Source organism: Macrobrachium nipponense, chromosome 27, assembly GCF_015104395.2.
Source record: "Macrobrachium nipponense isolate FS-2020 chromosome 27, ASM1510439v2, whole genome shotgun sequence".
In the NCBI taxonomy this organism is placed as follows: domain Eukaryota; kingdom Metazoa; phylum Arthropoda; class Malacostraca; order Decapoda; family Palaemonidae; genus Macrobrachium; species Macrobrachium nipponense.
The window spans coordinates 30,866,963-30,883,025 of record NC_087216.1 but is presented as its reverse complement, the minus strand read 5'-3'; the positions used below and the strand labels follow the sequence as shown (position 1 = coordinate 30,883,025).

Sequence of the window (16,063 nt, the reverse complement as noted above, 5' to 3'; positions counted from 1 at the left end):
TTTTCTCTCCTAATTGTTTAAAAATTCTCTTCAATGGTACTTAAATTTATGTTTAGCTCTTTCATATATTCTTTTACTTGCATTAGCTAGGGGTTTTTTTTTTCATACTGATCCTTGGTTATCTCAAATAGGGGCCTATTTCCACCACTCTTCAGTGTATGTTTCAAGTAGAATAGTTTATTCTTGATATCTCTTGAGTGGCAGGAAGAGGCCCCTATTTCAGATCTTAACGCACAACTTGCTGTGTAACTTGGCGCCTTCAAATTTGTTCTATATACTTGATTGTCTATCTTCTGATATTCATTTATAGTTTTCTTGTCAAGTTTCATGACTTCCATTGCATACATGATGGCATCGCTAATCCTTTCCAGTACAGTTTTCCTATTTTTACTCTGCTACAGCTTTTATTGATGACTGCATTAGCCATAGTTGCCATCTGTTTTGCTTTAATTTGGGCCCTTTTTATCTGTCCTCTGAAGTAGTCTTTCATGTTGTTGATTGCCACTCCTGGGTATTTAATATTCTTAACTATTTTTATTCTTTCTATGTGCTCCATATTCTCCACATCATCGATACTGTACCAGTCGTTGTATATTAGTATATTACTCTTGTCCTTGTTTATGTTTAGGTCACATTCACTTGCGATTTCCATAAGGGTTTTTATTGATTTTGTTATTTCTTCTAGTGTGTGTCCTAGTATTAATCCGTCGTCTCCATATTATAGTGCCACTATCCTTATTACTTCATTTCTAAAACCTTCTGTTGTATTTTCTAATTTTTCTATTATCAGGTACAATATTAGTAGAAAGAATATGGTTGAGCCATTGCATCCCTGTCTTATTCCATTAGTTACATTTAGCTCTTTTTGTTCTATATTGTTAAGGCATAGTCTTGTTACATCATTTGTATACATCTTTGCAACTGCATTTATTACTTCTGCATGCAGCCTATATTTCATCATGACCTCAATGAGCTTTTTTCTATTAACTGAGTCAAATGCTTTTTGGAAGTCTTTTGATACTACAAATAATGGGTCCTTTCTTCTGTACGTTTCTTGTATGCAGTATTGTAAAATATATAAATTATCGATTCCCCTCCTTTGTGCGGTAAAGCCTGATTGCAGTTCATTCATTTTTCCTATATTTCTAACATGCTTTTCTATTTTGGTATTCAGGATCCCCATGAAAATTTTATATGATGCATTTGTTGTAGCAATTGGCCTAAGATCTTTGACTGTTGGGATTTGTTTCTTGGGCGTAAGTGTTGTTTTTTACTAAAACCAGCTTCTCTGCGTTTTCCTGCCCTTCAGTATGCTGTTTGAACATTCTACCAATTCTTTTTTGAAGGTTGTTACTTTGTAAGAGTAGTTTGAACAGAACTGGCTTCATTCCATCTGGCCCTGGTGCTTTATTTACCTTCATTTTCTCGAGTTGATTTTTTACATCTTCGTCTGTTATGTTGATTTCTTCCAAAGGTATAATCTCTGTGTCTGTTAGACCATACACTCCATGCATGTGTTCTCTTAAAGATATATGGTATTTCATCTGCTGTCCTAATCTTTTCACTATTTCTTCCATGTCATGTTTATATTGTTCTTTCTTGCTTTCACTCCATATCTCTCCTATTTTGTTTTCTTCTTTTTGGTATATTGTTTCCCAGAATTTTACCAGCTCTTTTCCTTGGGTTTCGTCCTTTATCTCTTGCTTATTTTCATCGAATATTCTTATCCATTCTTTTCCTGATGTGGTCTTTCCTCTCAGCATGTCTATATATTCCCAGATTTTCCTGTGTCTGTTTTTATCATTCATTATCTCATTTCTAACCTTTTCTTCATATTCTTCATAGGCTTTCTTTATTATTATCTGTACTTTTTGTTTTTGTTTAAGATATACTTCTTCATAGTATCTTTTTCTTCTATTCTTGTGGCTTTCCTTTTTAATTTGTTATATATCCTTCTTTGGCTTATTTCTTTCTTTATTTCTTTGGTGACCCATACTGGTTCTATTTCTTCTTGCTTTCCTGTCTTTAACCTTCTTTTGATTATCATCTCTAGGTTATTTGTTTTTGCTTCACTCATTGTTTCTTCCAACTGGGTTAGATCTCCTTTTCTGTCTTGTTGGCTTACTTTATATATTCGAGGTATTTCCTGGTAGACTCTTCTGTAACTTTCAAATATTTGATTTCTTTTGTTTCATTTTTGAATGTCTTCCTTACTTTAGTGTTCATTCTGAATTGGACCTTTATGAGGTGATGGTCTGATAGGTCACATTCATATTTTCCCTCATCTATCTCCATACATTCAAAGTTTTTATACATATTTTGGTTGACTTGGGCAAAGTCTATAGCGCTGTTCTGATCTCCTCTATTCCAGGTTATCTCTCCTTTGCAGCTGGGATCTCCATTTAATAGCGTTAGGTCATATATTTCCATTAGGTCCGCAACGTATTTTCCATTTTGGTCAAGTTCTTGTGCCCCTATGAAACCTAAATGCCCACTGAAATCACCAAGGACAATCACAGGCAGGTCTGTGGCTTTCTCTGTCGCTACATGTAAGGTGTTTATTATTCGTTTATTTCTTTCTTTGTCACTAGTTGACATGTAGACTAGAATTAGGTTAAATATTACTGTTCTATAATTAACCTTTACTATTAGAATGTCTTTGTGTTCCGACTTTTCTTTTTCCATAGGTCAGCAGATGATGAGATGCTACTACCTATAGGTGTAGAGATAATCGACACGCAATTAAGACAACGGCTAATGGGTTCATCCTTCCTACCACTCAAGAGATCATTATTATGAAGAATAAATCGTTCGATATAGGTTCTTCCTGTAGTACTACGAGATAACCATACAGGCAGGGATCAGTATGAAAACGAGAAATCCTCTGGATAATGCAGAGTAAAAGAATATATGAGAGAATTAAACATAAACTAAAGTAAAAAAAAAAAAAAAGAAGACGGAGCAGTTAAAGGTACAACTAAACAGCTACAAGAAATAATAGATAACTGGGACAAAGAGAAATGGATGAAAAGGCATCACGAAGAATCTACAGAAAATAAGAAGAAGAAGAAGACATTAGATTGGGGAAGATTAAGTCTGTATGACCACAACACTTGAAAAAAAACAATATAAAAACAGAGCTGACCATACTATATATACATACCCAACCCACTTCATCTATATATATATATATATATATATATATATATGTATATATCTATATATATATATATATATTATATATATATAATATATATATCTATATTTATATACATATATATATATATTCACGCCAGGAACAAATGATAGGAAAGACTAGATTATGTGTTTCTGTTGATGATGTAAAACCAGTTTCTAATAAACTTACTGATTAACTCCACAGGGAGCTTCAGTGGCCGGATGAAGCGATTCCTGGACTCTCACTTCTCGAGAGGTCCAGGATGTGCGTTCTAATAAGGCGCTGGGAATACTTGGAGGACAGACTTGATTCCTGCTCTCTGCTTGCCGATATGACATCTTTAGGTTCACTGTTCTCGATCTGAGCCTACGTAAGAGAAGAAGAAAAAATACGAGTTACATTTTTCATCAAGATATTCTCTACAATAAATAAATAAGCTTTTCTTTCTCCCTTTCAGTCTTCAACTAAAAAACCTTATGGACAGAGTCCACAGACCATAATACAATCAAGAATTCTCCAAAGTGAAAGTACGTATCTATCAACTTGCATGAGAGACAAGTTATGGTGAAAGGTGATCGACAAATATGAGAACAGAAAATAAAACTTTGACACCTGGAATTCGTGAGATGTCAGGAGCAGAGAACAGGAATAAATTTGCTTCTTTCTTTAACATTTGGAGATCAGGAGATTCCACAACTGCGCTAAACATACTACTATATTTCCAAACTTGGTTGTAGCCAAGATAAAACTCCCAACAAAGCAAGTGGTGAACCATGGAACCACTGTAATGAGGCTGTAACACTGAATAGTTTGAAACCCAATGCTTGAAAACAACACATTATATATTTGCAACAGCCAGCCTAGAGCTGTGAGTCAAACACAGCTATGTCAGGAATTTCCTTTGCTTAGTAATGATGAAAACTATATTTCTTACAATCAAAAGCAAAACAAATTAATGGATTCCTAAATGCTTAAAAATCTGCAATACTGTCCTAAAATCTGCAATAACAAACTCTCACCCCCCCCCAGCAGAGAAGGTCATTTGCTACACAGCAACTTGACTGAGCTCCTCGAGCTAGATCTTGCCTGTTCAGTGCTGGCATATTTTGACTGTTTCTTTCCTCTTCTTCCTCTACCACTTACTTTCCCCTTTCTTTTTCCTTTTTCCTGAACCATTTCCACCTTTCTTACCCAGTGCTAGTCTTTAGGATTTGCCTTCCTTTCTCCCAAAAAATGTTGTCCTGCCTTCATCTGTTTTCCCTTTTCCTCATTTTTATATTCTTGTTCCTCTTCTACTCTTGAATCATCTTTCATGGTCTCTTCTTTCCCCCCTCCTCCCTCTCTTTCTCTATTTTCACCTTTGGTTCTTCTGCCTCCTCTACTTGAATAGATACAGTGACAGCAAGCTCCTTTTTCAAGAACCACAAGTGTCGAAGTGCGATGATATGTGAGTTTGCCATCCAGTGGTGCAGTACCTTTGGTTCCCTAATTAGACTTGAAAAGCATACACGGCATCAACAGCTGAAAATCAAACCGCGAGAGTCTGATAGCAGATATTTTAAATGATATATTAGATTCCAAAAATCAGACTGTGGGGCAGAGGGCCTTCTCAAAGCTAGTGGTGGCCAATATAGAATCGCAGCTTTGCACTTGGTTCCTGGGTTTTGATGGGACGTCTGGGAAAACGAACTCCTATTGTTGCAAAGTAAAGATATATGCATCATAAAGCCAATAAAAGGTAACCAAAATAGTTTATCAAATGCTATAGACAAACTTCTATAATCAAACAATGAAATATCTATACAAACTTCTATAATAAAACATAATAAAATAACTAGAAAAGTGAAAATACAAGTGTGTGAAAACAAAATAAAATTTCATCAGATATTATGGCAGTCCCTTGTGTCTTCATTCTCAATACTACACTAGTATTGAGAATATAAATAATCTACAGTATAAATAAACTACTAATAAACAATATTGCATATTCCAAGAAACTTGTTTGCAAAAAAAAAAAAAAAAAATGGTTCCAAATTCTAACACATCTACATATAATGAATTAGATTCTTCCTACCTTATAAAACTCGTTCAATAAAAAATAAATTAGGAAATATTACCTGTCAGTGACTGCTAACTGGATGGTGGAAAGTTGCCATTTGGGGCTCTGGGAATAAATATGACATCCAATTATCAGCTGTATTATGACCTGAGGAAAAGAAAAACAATTATGAAGTTAAAAATCAGCTGGAAGTAAAATGAACAAGATTTGCCAAGGAATTTATAAAAAATACTCTTAGCAACAATTATACACGAAAACATAAAAATCAAGAAATAGTTGATTTTAAAACTCTTGAGTTTCCTAAGCTTTGAAAAGACCTCTATTGTAAGACTATAACAACAGTAGCTACGGGTGTACTTGAATGGAAAGGACAGTTGCTGATTCCAAGTAGTAATTGGACCTTCAGCAATGCTAGTATGCAGAACTGTCCGCTGGAAGGTTGCTTCGGTGAAAGGCAGACTGAGCTGCTTCCCTGTACGACTTCCGATTGTTTGTTTGTATGGTGTTTTTACGTTGCATGGAACCAGTGGTTATTCAGCAACAGGACCAACGGTTTTACGTGACTTCCGAACCATGTCGAGAGTGAACTTCTATCACTAGAAATACACATCTCTCACACCTCAATGGAATGCACGAGAATCGAACCCACGGCCTCCGAGGTGGCTGGTCAAGACCATACCGATCACGCCACTGAGGCGCTTGTACGACTTCCGAGGAAGAACCTTGAAATCATTCATGAGACATTAGTCACATAACGATCATTCCTATGTTCGTCTTACAAACATCACACAATTCTATAAGATAATGAAAATCAAATACCACTGAAAACAACTATGTTCTACAGTTAACTTCTATACAAATTACATCAACACATGACCAACCACAATGTAAAAATTAGAGCAAAAATGTTTCACTCTCAAATATCAATTCTTCATTGAAAGGGAAGTTTTCAGTGAGCAGTATCTCCTTTTTGTCCATCTAGGTGTCAAGTTTGCAACTTTATTAGGTCACTTTTAAAATGCATCCCAGCACCCGTGGTCACTCATATAAAAACATCAACAAAGATGAAAAATGTCACAACTAAGCAGTGGAACTACTAATGGAAATTAGGACAGAGGAAAACAGTTACATATGTATACTCTGGATTTTGGGAAAAGCAGAAAGGAAAAGATTTCTGTCATTCTTACAAACAGGACCAAAGCAAAGTTTTGGTGATGGCAAGTTTCTTGATGCTGTATAACAGTGGAAAATAGAAGGTCGAGATTACTTCATCCGCAGCTTAAGACTTTTCAGGACAAGTGGGGACTGAGAAAGGTTTCAAGAAGCCTAACAATTTATACCACATTAAGTTTTGTTTTTTATTAATATACATCAGTTCCAAGAAGCATAACATAACCAATTAAGTTTGCTATTCAGATAATATATCAGTGGTTCCTCTACAAAAAAAGTTACGCACCTGCAGGTTCATGACGAATGGGACCATGGAATGATGCCTGTGCTATGTGCACAATAAGGCAGACATTCTGGTCTCCTAGTGCAGTCAGTCCCTCCCACCTGGTCCCTCTTCTTCCTTTCAGGTCTTAGTGGCCGTCGGGGTGCTTTGAAAATTGAATGTAAGGACGTTCCGATTGTCCTGGAAGAGACCAATGATGATGTACAAGAATGGTTAAGATGTCAGTACACTGTCAACAGCAAACTTTTGAATGAACAAACAAAAACAAAAAATAAATAAATAAAATCTTTTTATCCTAATATAGCCTGAATTGCTATTCAAAAGGGAGGATGGTGCAGATGACGTCCTAAAATGCCGAGGTGTCTGAAGTTGAGCCCCAAACCCAGGAAGGGCAGCTGGCAGAGTAGGCCCAACGGAGAGCTCCCATGAGGAAGAGTTAAAACTCAAGACTCTCAAGACAATGAGTACTTACATAAGCAATGGGTCTGGAAAGGAAAGAAAATCCCACCAGAGATGGACACAAACCAAACACTATGGAAAAGGAGACAGCCACTCTAGGTGAGATATTCCTTTTATGTGCCAGAGAATATATTCATGAAGATCGGATGAAAATAAATATAACCACCTGCTGAGAGAAGACGGCCAGCCACAACAACTGATCTCAATGAATGAATGTCCGTCTTATGGGTCATATCACAAAGGTAAAAGTTGGCAAATGGTTTTAACAACACTAAGTGGCTGCCGACTCTGAGGATGGCACTTGGAGGAGGACGTGACATGGACTTCACAGGCTTTGATCTTTCTTGAGGGAGGCAATGTCTTCTTCAGAAGCCACAGAAGGATTGGCCAGAGCAATACTCAATGGAATTCTCTAAGACAGGATAGTGGTGACAAATCATTGTAGGAACTGACAAGAAAAAGGATGGACACAATGATTGTGCATTGCAAGCAATGCAAAGACCTACTGACTGGCCAGTGACTGAGAGGGAGATGCTATCCCTGGAGAGGGCATGGAACTTATTGCCATCTTTAAGCAATCAAAAACACTATAGTGTCAATTCAAGTCACAGACACTTCTGCCAAAGTCTTCTAGGCTGAACTTATCACATCTGTGAGTGAATAAAAAAAGTTTTCTGAGACTAGAACCATACGTTTTCCTTCCCTTCCCTTCCAATCACCAAATGACTTTTTTTTTTCTACAATGATTTACAATCCTCTCCTCTCTATTCAACTTTTCCTTCTTATAATAAATGCTGCTGACAAATCTTCATTTGATTACACTATTAAAATTAATTCAGGTGCATAACAGCCGCTTTCCAAGGGCCTCCCTTTCTGCCCTTCTTGGGGTTGTCTCCATTACTCTGATGAACAGCAAAGATACAAAAGAACAGAAGGAATGCAATACGTATAAGATTTAGGCTAAGGGCCAAGCGCTGGGATCTGTGAGATCATTCAGCGCTGAAAGAGAAACTAGAAGTAAAGAAGGTTCTGAAAGTGTAAAAGAAGGAAAACATCAAAGCAATTGAAGCACTATGAAACAATTGGTAGCAGACGGTTAAGGAAAGTAAGATGGAAGAAAGAGAATACGAATGGAGGTATAGTAAAAGCACTGAGGGGCACCAACCCCCTACGGGGACTCTGAGGTCTCGGAGATAAAGGCCTTTGACTTACATCTGCGAAGAACATTTCCTTATTATACCATTGGATGATTCTGACTGGATTACATTGCATACCCTGATTTTTTTTCACATATTGCATTATTATCATGAGGCTACATTTTTTGTAACTGTGATTTGGTATCCATTTCTTTTCTTTTCTTTGAGCCTTCGTCTGAGAACCCTTGTGGACAAAGTCCCCAGACAAGACCCCAAGAGTCTTCCAAAGGGGAAGTCGGTCTCCAGAAAGAGACAGTTATAGGAAAGATGATGAATTTGCTCTTAATCCAGGTTCTAAGCAACTTACAGACACAGATGAAAGTATCAGCAGTGAATGTTATTTATTTCAATGAAACCAGTCTCTTGTGTGTATTCTCGCAAGGCTTCCTCAAAGGATTTTTTTTTTATAGTAATAAGGTTAAAAGTTAAAGGGAGGTAAAAATGAAGGCAACGTTTAAAAACTGGACAGCTAGCCAAGAAAAGGCCAGCTGGAGCAGAGACAACAAATTTAAAGTGAAGAGAAAGACAAAAGAAGACAAATAAGAAGTGAACCTAGAACCATTTCAAGTCCAAACCAACTTACCCAATGGCTGGTATCCTTTCCTCCTGAACTAAGTCTCCTCCAGCTTGAATGCCAGATTGGCCTGCATGTGCCGCTGTTGCATGTGCCTTCGCAAAGGGCAACAGTGGCTACATGTGACTAGAATTCAGCCACACATACTACACACGATTTCAGACGACTTCTACTGCATTCTGTATATAAGACGACTGCACAGTAAATGTACATCAAGACTAAAAACAGATCACTGTAACTTAATTTTTTAAAAACCCAAAATTAAAAATGATGTTTGTGATATGAATACTATTATTTTTCCTAAGGAACTTCCTAAGGAACAGTAATGGATAAAAATGAGCTATTTCGCACAATTACAATAAGTAACAGTACCTGTAAGTGGGCTAGAAGTTCAGAGTTTCCTGGGTCATTGGGATCAACGTGACTGTAATCATCTTCTCTACTGTGAGTCTCTTTGTGGTCAGTACCCTGTAAAATGGTACAGATATTGTTATAAGAAGAAACAACAGGAGGAAGGTTCAAAAATACTGTTTAGCATAAAAATCTTAGAATTTTGTAGCTATGAATCCATAGTACTAGTTGATGACAGAAGGCGAATAACCTGTTAAAAAAGTGTAGATATCTTTGTCTACTGACATCATTTTAATCAACTTGTGAAAAAAAAATTGAGAGCTAAATTAAATACAAACAGCCTCCTAATCTGAAGATGAATACCAATGGGACTTTGGGAATTTGCTACAAGTCATATCACTACTTGTTTCACTAACTAGAATTTCTAAGTAGCTAGTTTGACCTAAGGTTGAAAGTCACAGCCTGTTGTGAAGAAGCTCTTGGAAGAGACAATCTCACCTTAAACCTAATCATACAGAAATCTTCCTCAGTTATGAAACTATAAAAGTGAATGATAGTGCTATTCAGTTGCTAGGAGATTCTCAGCAGATAACGGATGACAACAAATACTACCTTCTTCCAGGTACTTCAGGAAGGGTTACTCTTAGGAAAACACATGGAAGACTGGTAGAGACAAGGTCATCCAAAAAGTGTGAGGAATTCAAGAAGTTAGGAGAGCATTGTGGTTATTACAATTACATATGTTTCCAGTAGAAAGTGACCCATAGATTCTATATGAAAAGTAAACTAACATTTATATAGAAATGCAATCCTCAGACACACCACTGAAGTTGGATGAGGTTCCTCTGGCTGCAAAAGACTGACGACCTTTGGGAAGAACAAGTGTCTGTCTGCTTCATCACCAGTGTTCCAGTCAAATGGCCCAGACTCAAGCCTGGGTGAAAGATGAACCATTCTCCGAATTCGGCTGAACACACTCGTTGCCTGTATGGCTACAACTGACTTGCTGTAAGTAGTCAATAACAATTACCCATAACCTACAGAAACAGTATTACTTTCACATGAATTCCATTTATCAAAAGCTAAAAATTGTTTCAAAGTCTGTTACGGGGGCTGTCTTGAATTCTGTCTAAAAATGAAACGCTATCTTACTTGCTGGCCAAGAAATCAATTGTTGAAAAACCGATTGTTGCAGCGAAAGCAAGATTTGCTTGGTATAGGAAGGGAGACCACTGCAACCTGACTTTCCCTAAGACCAGAGCCTTCCACAATTTCCAAGGATAAGTTCTGAGGGAACGATGATGACAACCCCATTCGGTACAACTGGTTGACATGGTGAGTGAAGGAGCCATTTCCAACTGTTATTGAAGGTGCTGGGTTACCCGCTTTCTGTTAATCAATATCTGAAAAAGGAAATGAGGAAATCATATTTCTAACCTCAAGTCACAACAACTCTGTGTGCAAATATGTACGCTACATATCACTGGTCCAAAATTACCTTGACAGACAAACGCGTTTTCGACACCATCTGTCGACGCCGCCTTTCTCCATCGGGACAACTTCTGTTTTTGGAGTTGATTCATATGGTTCCAGCAGGATAGATGTTAGGCTCCACAGGAGGCTTCCTTGTACGTGAAAAAAGGTCCAGAACTTCCACCTCTATCTGTGAAATGTTGAACAAAGTGGTTAGATGACCAGCAAAATGACCTATCTTAGACAGCAAAGTCCTTCCCACAGTTAACTTTTAACTTCCACCTACAAAACATGCTTAATTTACAACCATTTATCCAACCCTATATGAAAAGCAGTTATGCACCAGTAGTAGCACTACGTTCACATTTTAGTCTTGCCAAACTACATTACAATACTGATCACAATTTACTGACGACTACCAAATTCCAATAAGCTGCTGGGTGGAAATAATGGAGCACTGCAAAACCTTCTAAGTAATAATGGCCTCTCACTCTATGACTTTTTCCTTTAGTGAATGTATTATTATTGTTATTATTATTATTATTATTATTATTATTATTATTATTATTATTATCATTATTATTATTATTATTCAGATGAAGAAACCTATTCATATGGAACAAGAAGTCCACCAAAGGGGCCACTGACTTGAGATTTAAACTTCCAAAGATCATTATGTTCATTAGGAAGAAGTAAGATGAGGTAAAGGGAAATATGTACAGAAAGAATGGATACCTTTTGTTAAAAAAGAAACAAATATGTTATTGTTATAATACAATTAAGTTTGTTCATACTTACCTGGCAGATATATATATAGCTGTATTCTCCGAAGGCCGACAGAATTTCAAAACTCGCGGCACACGCAGTGGGCGGCCAGGTGGTAGTACCCCATTCCCGCCGCTGGGAGGCGGATATCAGGACCATTCCCATTTTCTATTCATATTTTTATCAGTGCCACTGTCTCCTGAGGGGAGGTGGGTGGGCACTTAATTATATATCTCGCCAGGTAAGTATGAACAAACTTAATTGATTATAACAATAACATTTTGTTCATGAAACTTACTTGGCAGATATATATATAGCTGAATCCCACCTTCGGATGGTGGGAAGAGACAGAATAGGATTTGTAGGAAACTTAAATTAAGTAGATGATATACACCTTGGTTCCTCACCTGTTAGCAAAGTAGACTCTGTGATTACTGTCACTACAGCCTGCTTGTGCTTAATCAGAGTTGCCAGCCAGGTGGAGACCTGTAGTGCTGGTGCGCTCTGAATGCTCTGTCAACGGGGACGTGACCTCAATGTGACAAGAGCATAGAGCCATACAAATGAGGGCAACGAAGCAACTGACCACCACCTGACCAACTAACAAAGACCCCCTGAACACAAGCTAAAAGATGGAGGTCTTCACCAAAGCCTCACCACAACCAAAAAAAACACAACAACTAAAAAACCTAACTAAACCTAACTAAGGGATAGGGAGAGAGCTACCTTCAGCCCCCAAGACTGTGTCTGCAGAAAACGTATGGCCCAAGAGAACAACAGTCCTCGTATATCGTTCTCACATCTCTCAAGTAGTGTGAGGCGAATACTGAATTGCTCCTCCAAAAGGTGGCGTCAAGGATGTCCTTGATCGACATGTTCCTTTGGAAGGCAAGCGAGGTTGCAACAGCTCTGACCTCGTGAGCTTTCACTCGCAAGAGGCTCAAATCGATCTGTGTGGAAGACGAATGACCTCTTTAATGACGTCCCTCAGAAAAGAACGCCAAAGCGTTCTTGGATAACGGTATATCGGGTCGTTTAACCGAACACCAGAGATTATCTGAGGGACCTCTTACTTCTTTAGTCTTGTTGGACATAAAAACTTTAGAGCCCTGACAGGGCACAGGACTCTCTCCGGTTCTTGGCCCACAAGGCTTGTCATACCCTTGATTTCAAAGCTCCTTGGCCAAGGGTTCGACGGGTTTCATTCTTTGCTAAGAAAGTGGGACTCAAAGAGCAGACAGCATTGTCCCCCTTGAAGCCCACTCTCTTACAAATGGCCTGATTTCGCTAACTCTCTTCGCCGTCGCCAGAGCAGTTAGGAAAAGAGCCTTCTTAGTCAAGTTCCTAAGAGACGCTTCATGTAAACAAGGTTCGAAAGACTCGACATTAACAGTCTAAGGACTAAGTCCAGTTCCAAGAAGGAGGCCTCGCCTGAGGTATCTTGGAAGTCTCAAATGATCTCAGGAGATCGTGAAGATCCCTGTTATCAGACAGGTCTAGTCCTCTGTGGCGGAAGACTGCCGACAGCATGCTCTTATATCCCTTGATGGTCGGGACCGCCAGTTTCTGCACATTTCTTAAAAATAGCAGGAAATCGGCTATCTGGCTCACAGAGGTAGAGGAAGAGGAAAATTCCCTCCTTTCTACACCATGCCCCTGAAGAAGGCCACTTCGACTGGTAACAGCTCTCGGGACGATCTCTAGCATTGGCGATCGCCTTTGCAAGCTGCTTTAGAAAAACCTCTCGCTCTGGCCGCTTTTCGATAGTCTGAAGCAGTCAGCCCAGAGCGGAGAGGTTTTGGTGATATCTTGCGAAGTGGGGCTGTCTGAGTAGATCTTTCCTCCAGGGCAATGTCCCTCGGAAAGTCCATGATGAATGACATTACCTCTGTGAACCATTCTTTCGCGGGCCACATCGGGGCGATCAGGGTCAACCTCGTCCCCTCCGATGCCGCGAACTTCCTTACTACTTCCCCATGATCTTGAATGGCGGGAAGGCATATAAGTCCAGGTTCGTCCAGTCCCAGAGCAGTGCGTCTATCGCGACTGCTCCCGGATCCAACACAGGAGAGCAATAAAGAGGCAACCTCTTTGTTCTCGACGTCGCGAAGAGGTCGACTAACGGACACCCCACAGTCTCCAGAGCTCTCGACAGACGTCCTGGTGCAACGTCCATTCCGTCGCAGGATCTGATCTTGTCGGCTGAGAAGGTCTGCTCTGACGTTCTGGACTCCCGCGATAAATCTCGTCAGGATCCTTATCCGTCTCGCATCTGCCCACAGCAGAATCTCCCTCGCTAAATAAAACAGAGGACGGGAGTGTACCTCCCTGCTTCTTTAGGTACGCCAGGGCTGTGGTGTTGTCCGAGTTGACTTGGACTACTTTCTCTGCAACCTTTTGTTGGAATAAGACTGTAGCGCCAGAAAAAACCGCCGCTAGTTCCTTTACATTGATGTGCCAGGACACCTGTTCCCCCTTCCAGGTGCCTGACACTTCCTCCCTTCCCAGTGTTGCTCCCCATCCCGACACCGAAGCGTCGGAAAACAACACTAGGTCTGGGCTCAGAAGCTTTAGGGACAACCCCTCTTGAAACTTCCGAGGATCCAACCACCATCTTAGATGGTTCTTCACCGATTCGTGATGAAAAGGGTCGCATCCAGATCCTCTCTGACTCTCCATGCGTCTGCTAAGAAAAACTGGAGAGGTCTGAGGTGTAGTCTTCCCAGGGAAACAAACTTTTCCAGCGAGGAAATGGTTCCCAGCAGACTCATCCATTCCCTCGCCGAGCAAGCTTCCTTCCCCAGGAATGCCGAGACTTTCTCTAAGCCTTGCAGCTGTCGTTCCTGGGACGGAAACGCTCGAAAAGCCACTGAATCCATCTGAATCCCAGATACACGATGGACTGTGTTGGGGTCAGATGCGACTTTTCGAGGTTGACTAGAAGTCCCAGGGACTTCGCCAAGGCCAACGTGAAGTGAAGGTCCTTCAGACACCTTTCTTCTGACGATGCTCTGGATAAGCCATCGTCGAGATACAGGGACACTCTTATTCCTGCAGAATGTAACCATCTCGCTACGTTCTTTCATGAGCATGGTAAATACCATCGGAGCCGTGCTTAAACCGAAACAAAGGGCTCGGAATTGCCAAACTTTGTCCCTTATTCATAAACCTCAGAAACTTCCTTGAAAGAGGGTGTATAGCACGTGAAAAGTATGCGTCCTGTAGGTCCAAGGACACCATCCCAGTCGCCCGTCTTAAGGCTCCTAGAACCGACTGAGGTGTTCCATCTTGAATTTTTTCTTTTCTACGAAAAGATTCAAGCTGCTTACGTCCAAGACTGGACGCCACCCCGACGACTGTTTTGGTACCAGGAAAAGTCTGTTGTAGTATCCTGGTGACCCCAGGTCTAGACCTGCTCCACCGCTCTTTTCGAGATCATTTGTTCCAAAAGATCTAAAAGACCTGCTCCACCGCTTTCAGATCATTTGTTCAAAGATAAAAGAACCTGCGTTTCTCCCCTTGATACGACGGGGAAAGATCTCTGGGAGTCGTTGAAAGAGGAGGAGGGTCTACAAAGGGAATCTTGTACCCCTGTTCTACTATCTTGAGGGACCACGCATCTGTATCTCTCTCTCTCCACGCTCCCAGCAAAGAACTTTAGCCTGGCTCCGACAGGCATCTGAAGGACTTTCTTTTCATTTAGAGGTTTTAGGTTTGAAGGAACCTCTTCTCTTGCAAGTCCTCTCCCTCGAGGAGCAGCTCTCGAGGGAGGAGCGCTCCGAAAGGGTTTAACCTTCCTAGGAGGTCGTCCCGACGACGACGTGATAGGGACTGCAGGACGTCTAGAAGACTGGGCCAAGAGATCCTGGGTAGCCTTCTCTTGTAGGCTCACTGCCAGGTCCCTTACCATAGCCTGGGGGAAGAGAGATGGCTCGAAAGAGGTGCAAAGAGAAGTTCTGCTTTCTGCGATGCAGAAACAGACTTCGCTGTGAAATTGCATAATAGCGCTCTCTTCTTGAGGAAAGCAGTGCCGAAATGAGACACTAACTCTTCCGAACCATCCCTGACGGCCTTGTCCATGCATGACAACATTGGACAGCTCCCCCAGACTCAAAGAATCAGGACTCCTAGATTGAAGATCCAGGGCTCCTAGGCACCAGTCTAGGAAGTTAAAGACTTCCAGAGTCTTTAACAGACCTTTCATGTGATGGTCTATCTCCGTGGGTGTCCAAGAAATCTTCGCGGACGACAAAAGGGATCTCTTCTGGGCGTCTACCAGACTAGCAAAAAAAAAAGTCCCCTTGGGGAAGAGGAGGACGGGATCTTAATTCCCACTTCCGATTTGGTCTCATACCAAATGCCGCCTCTCCCACTCAGCCTTGAAGGAGGAAGGGCGAAAGTCGACTTGCCCTGATCCTTCCGACGTTCCATCCACTCCTGCAATTTCTTGAATGCTTTCTTAGTGGATAAGGAGTCTTCATCTCCACCACTTCCGAAACCTTGCCCGACTTCGAAGAGGAAAACTGAGAGGGCGGAGACTTAGGAGCTGCAGGCT

The 16,063-nt window shown here is 40.4% G+C and overlaps 1 protein-coding gene across 14 annotated transcripts in view; it reads right to left on the bottom strand.

Moving 5' to 3' along the window:
- Positions 1 to 3,340: 3,340 nt before the first annotated feature.
- The window catches only part of LOC135200990 (uncharacterized), a 51,851-nt gene continuing 39,128 nt past the window's right edge, over positions 3,341 to 16,063 (bottom strand). For 6 of the 14 annotated variants that reach the window (XM_064229787.1, XM_064229785.1, XM_064229790.1 and 3 more), the window contains 4 exons: positions 10,769 to 10,933; positions 9,292 to 9,387; positions 5,296 to 5,384; positions 3,341 to 3,544 (listed from right to left, as the gene is read on the bottom strand). In XM_064229787.1, the coding sequence (XP_064085857.1) occupies positions 3,364 to 3,544; positions 5,296 to 5,384; positions 9,292 to 9,387; positions 10,769 to 10,798 (396 nt within the window). In that variant the 5' untranslated portion in view covers positions 10,799 to 10,933 and the 3' untranslated portion in view covers positions 3,341 to 3,363. Of the gene's footprint in view, positions 3,545 to 5,295; positions 5,385 to 5,594; positions 5,960 to 6,693; positions 6,871 to 8,928; positions 9,099 to 9,291; positions 9,388 to 10,092; positions 10,277 to 10,422; positions 10,674 to 10,768; positions 10,934 to 16,063 lie in introns of those variants that run through there. The other 8 variants (XR_010311429.1, XR_010311427.1, XR_010311426.1 and 5 more) reach the window with 8 other exon arrangements.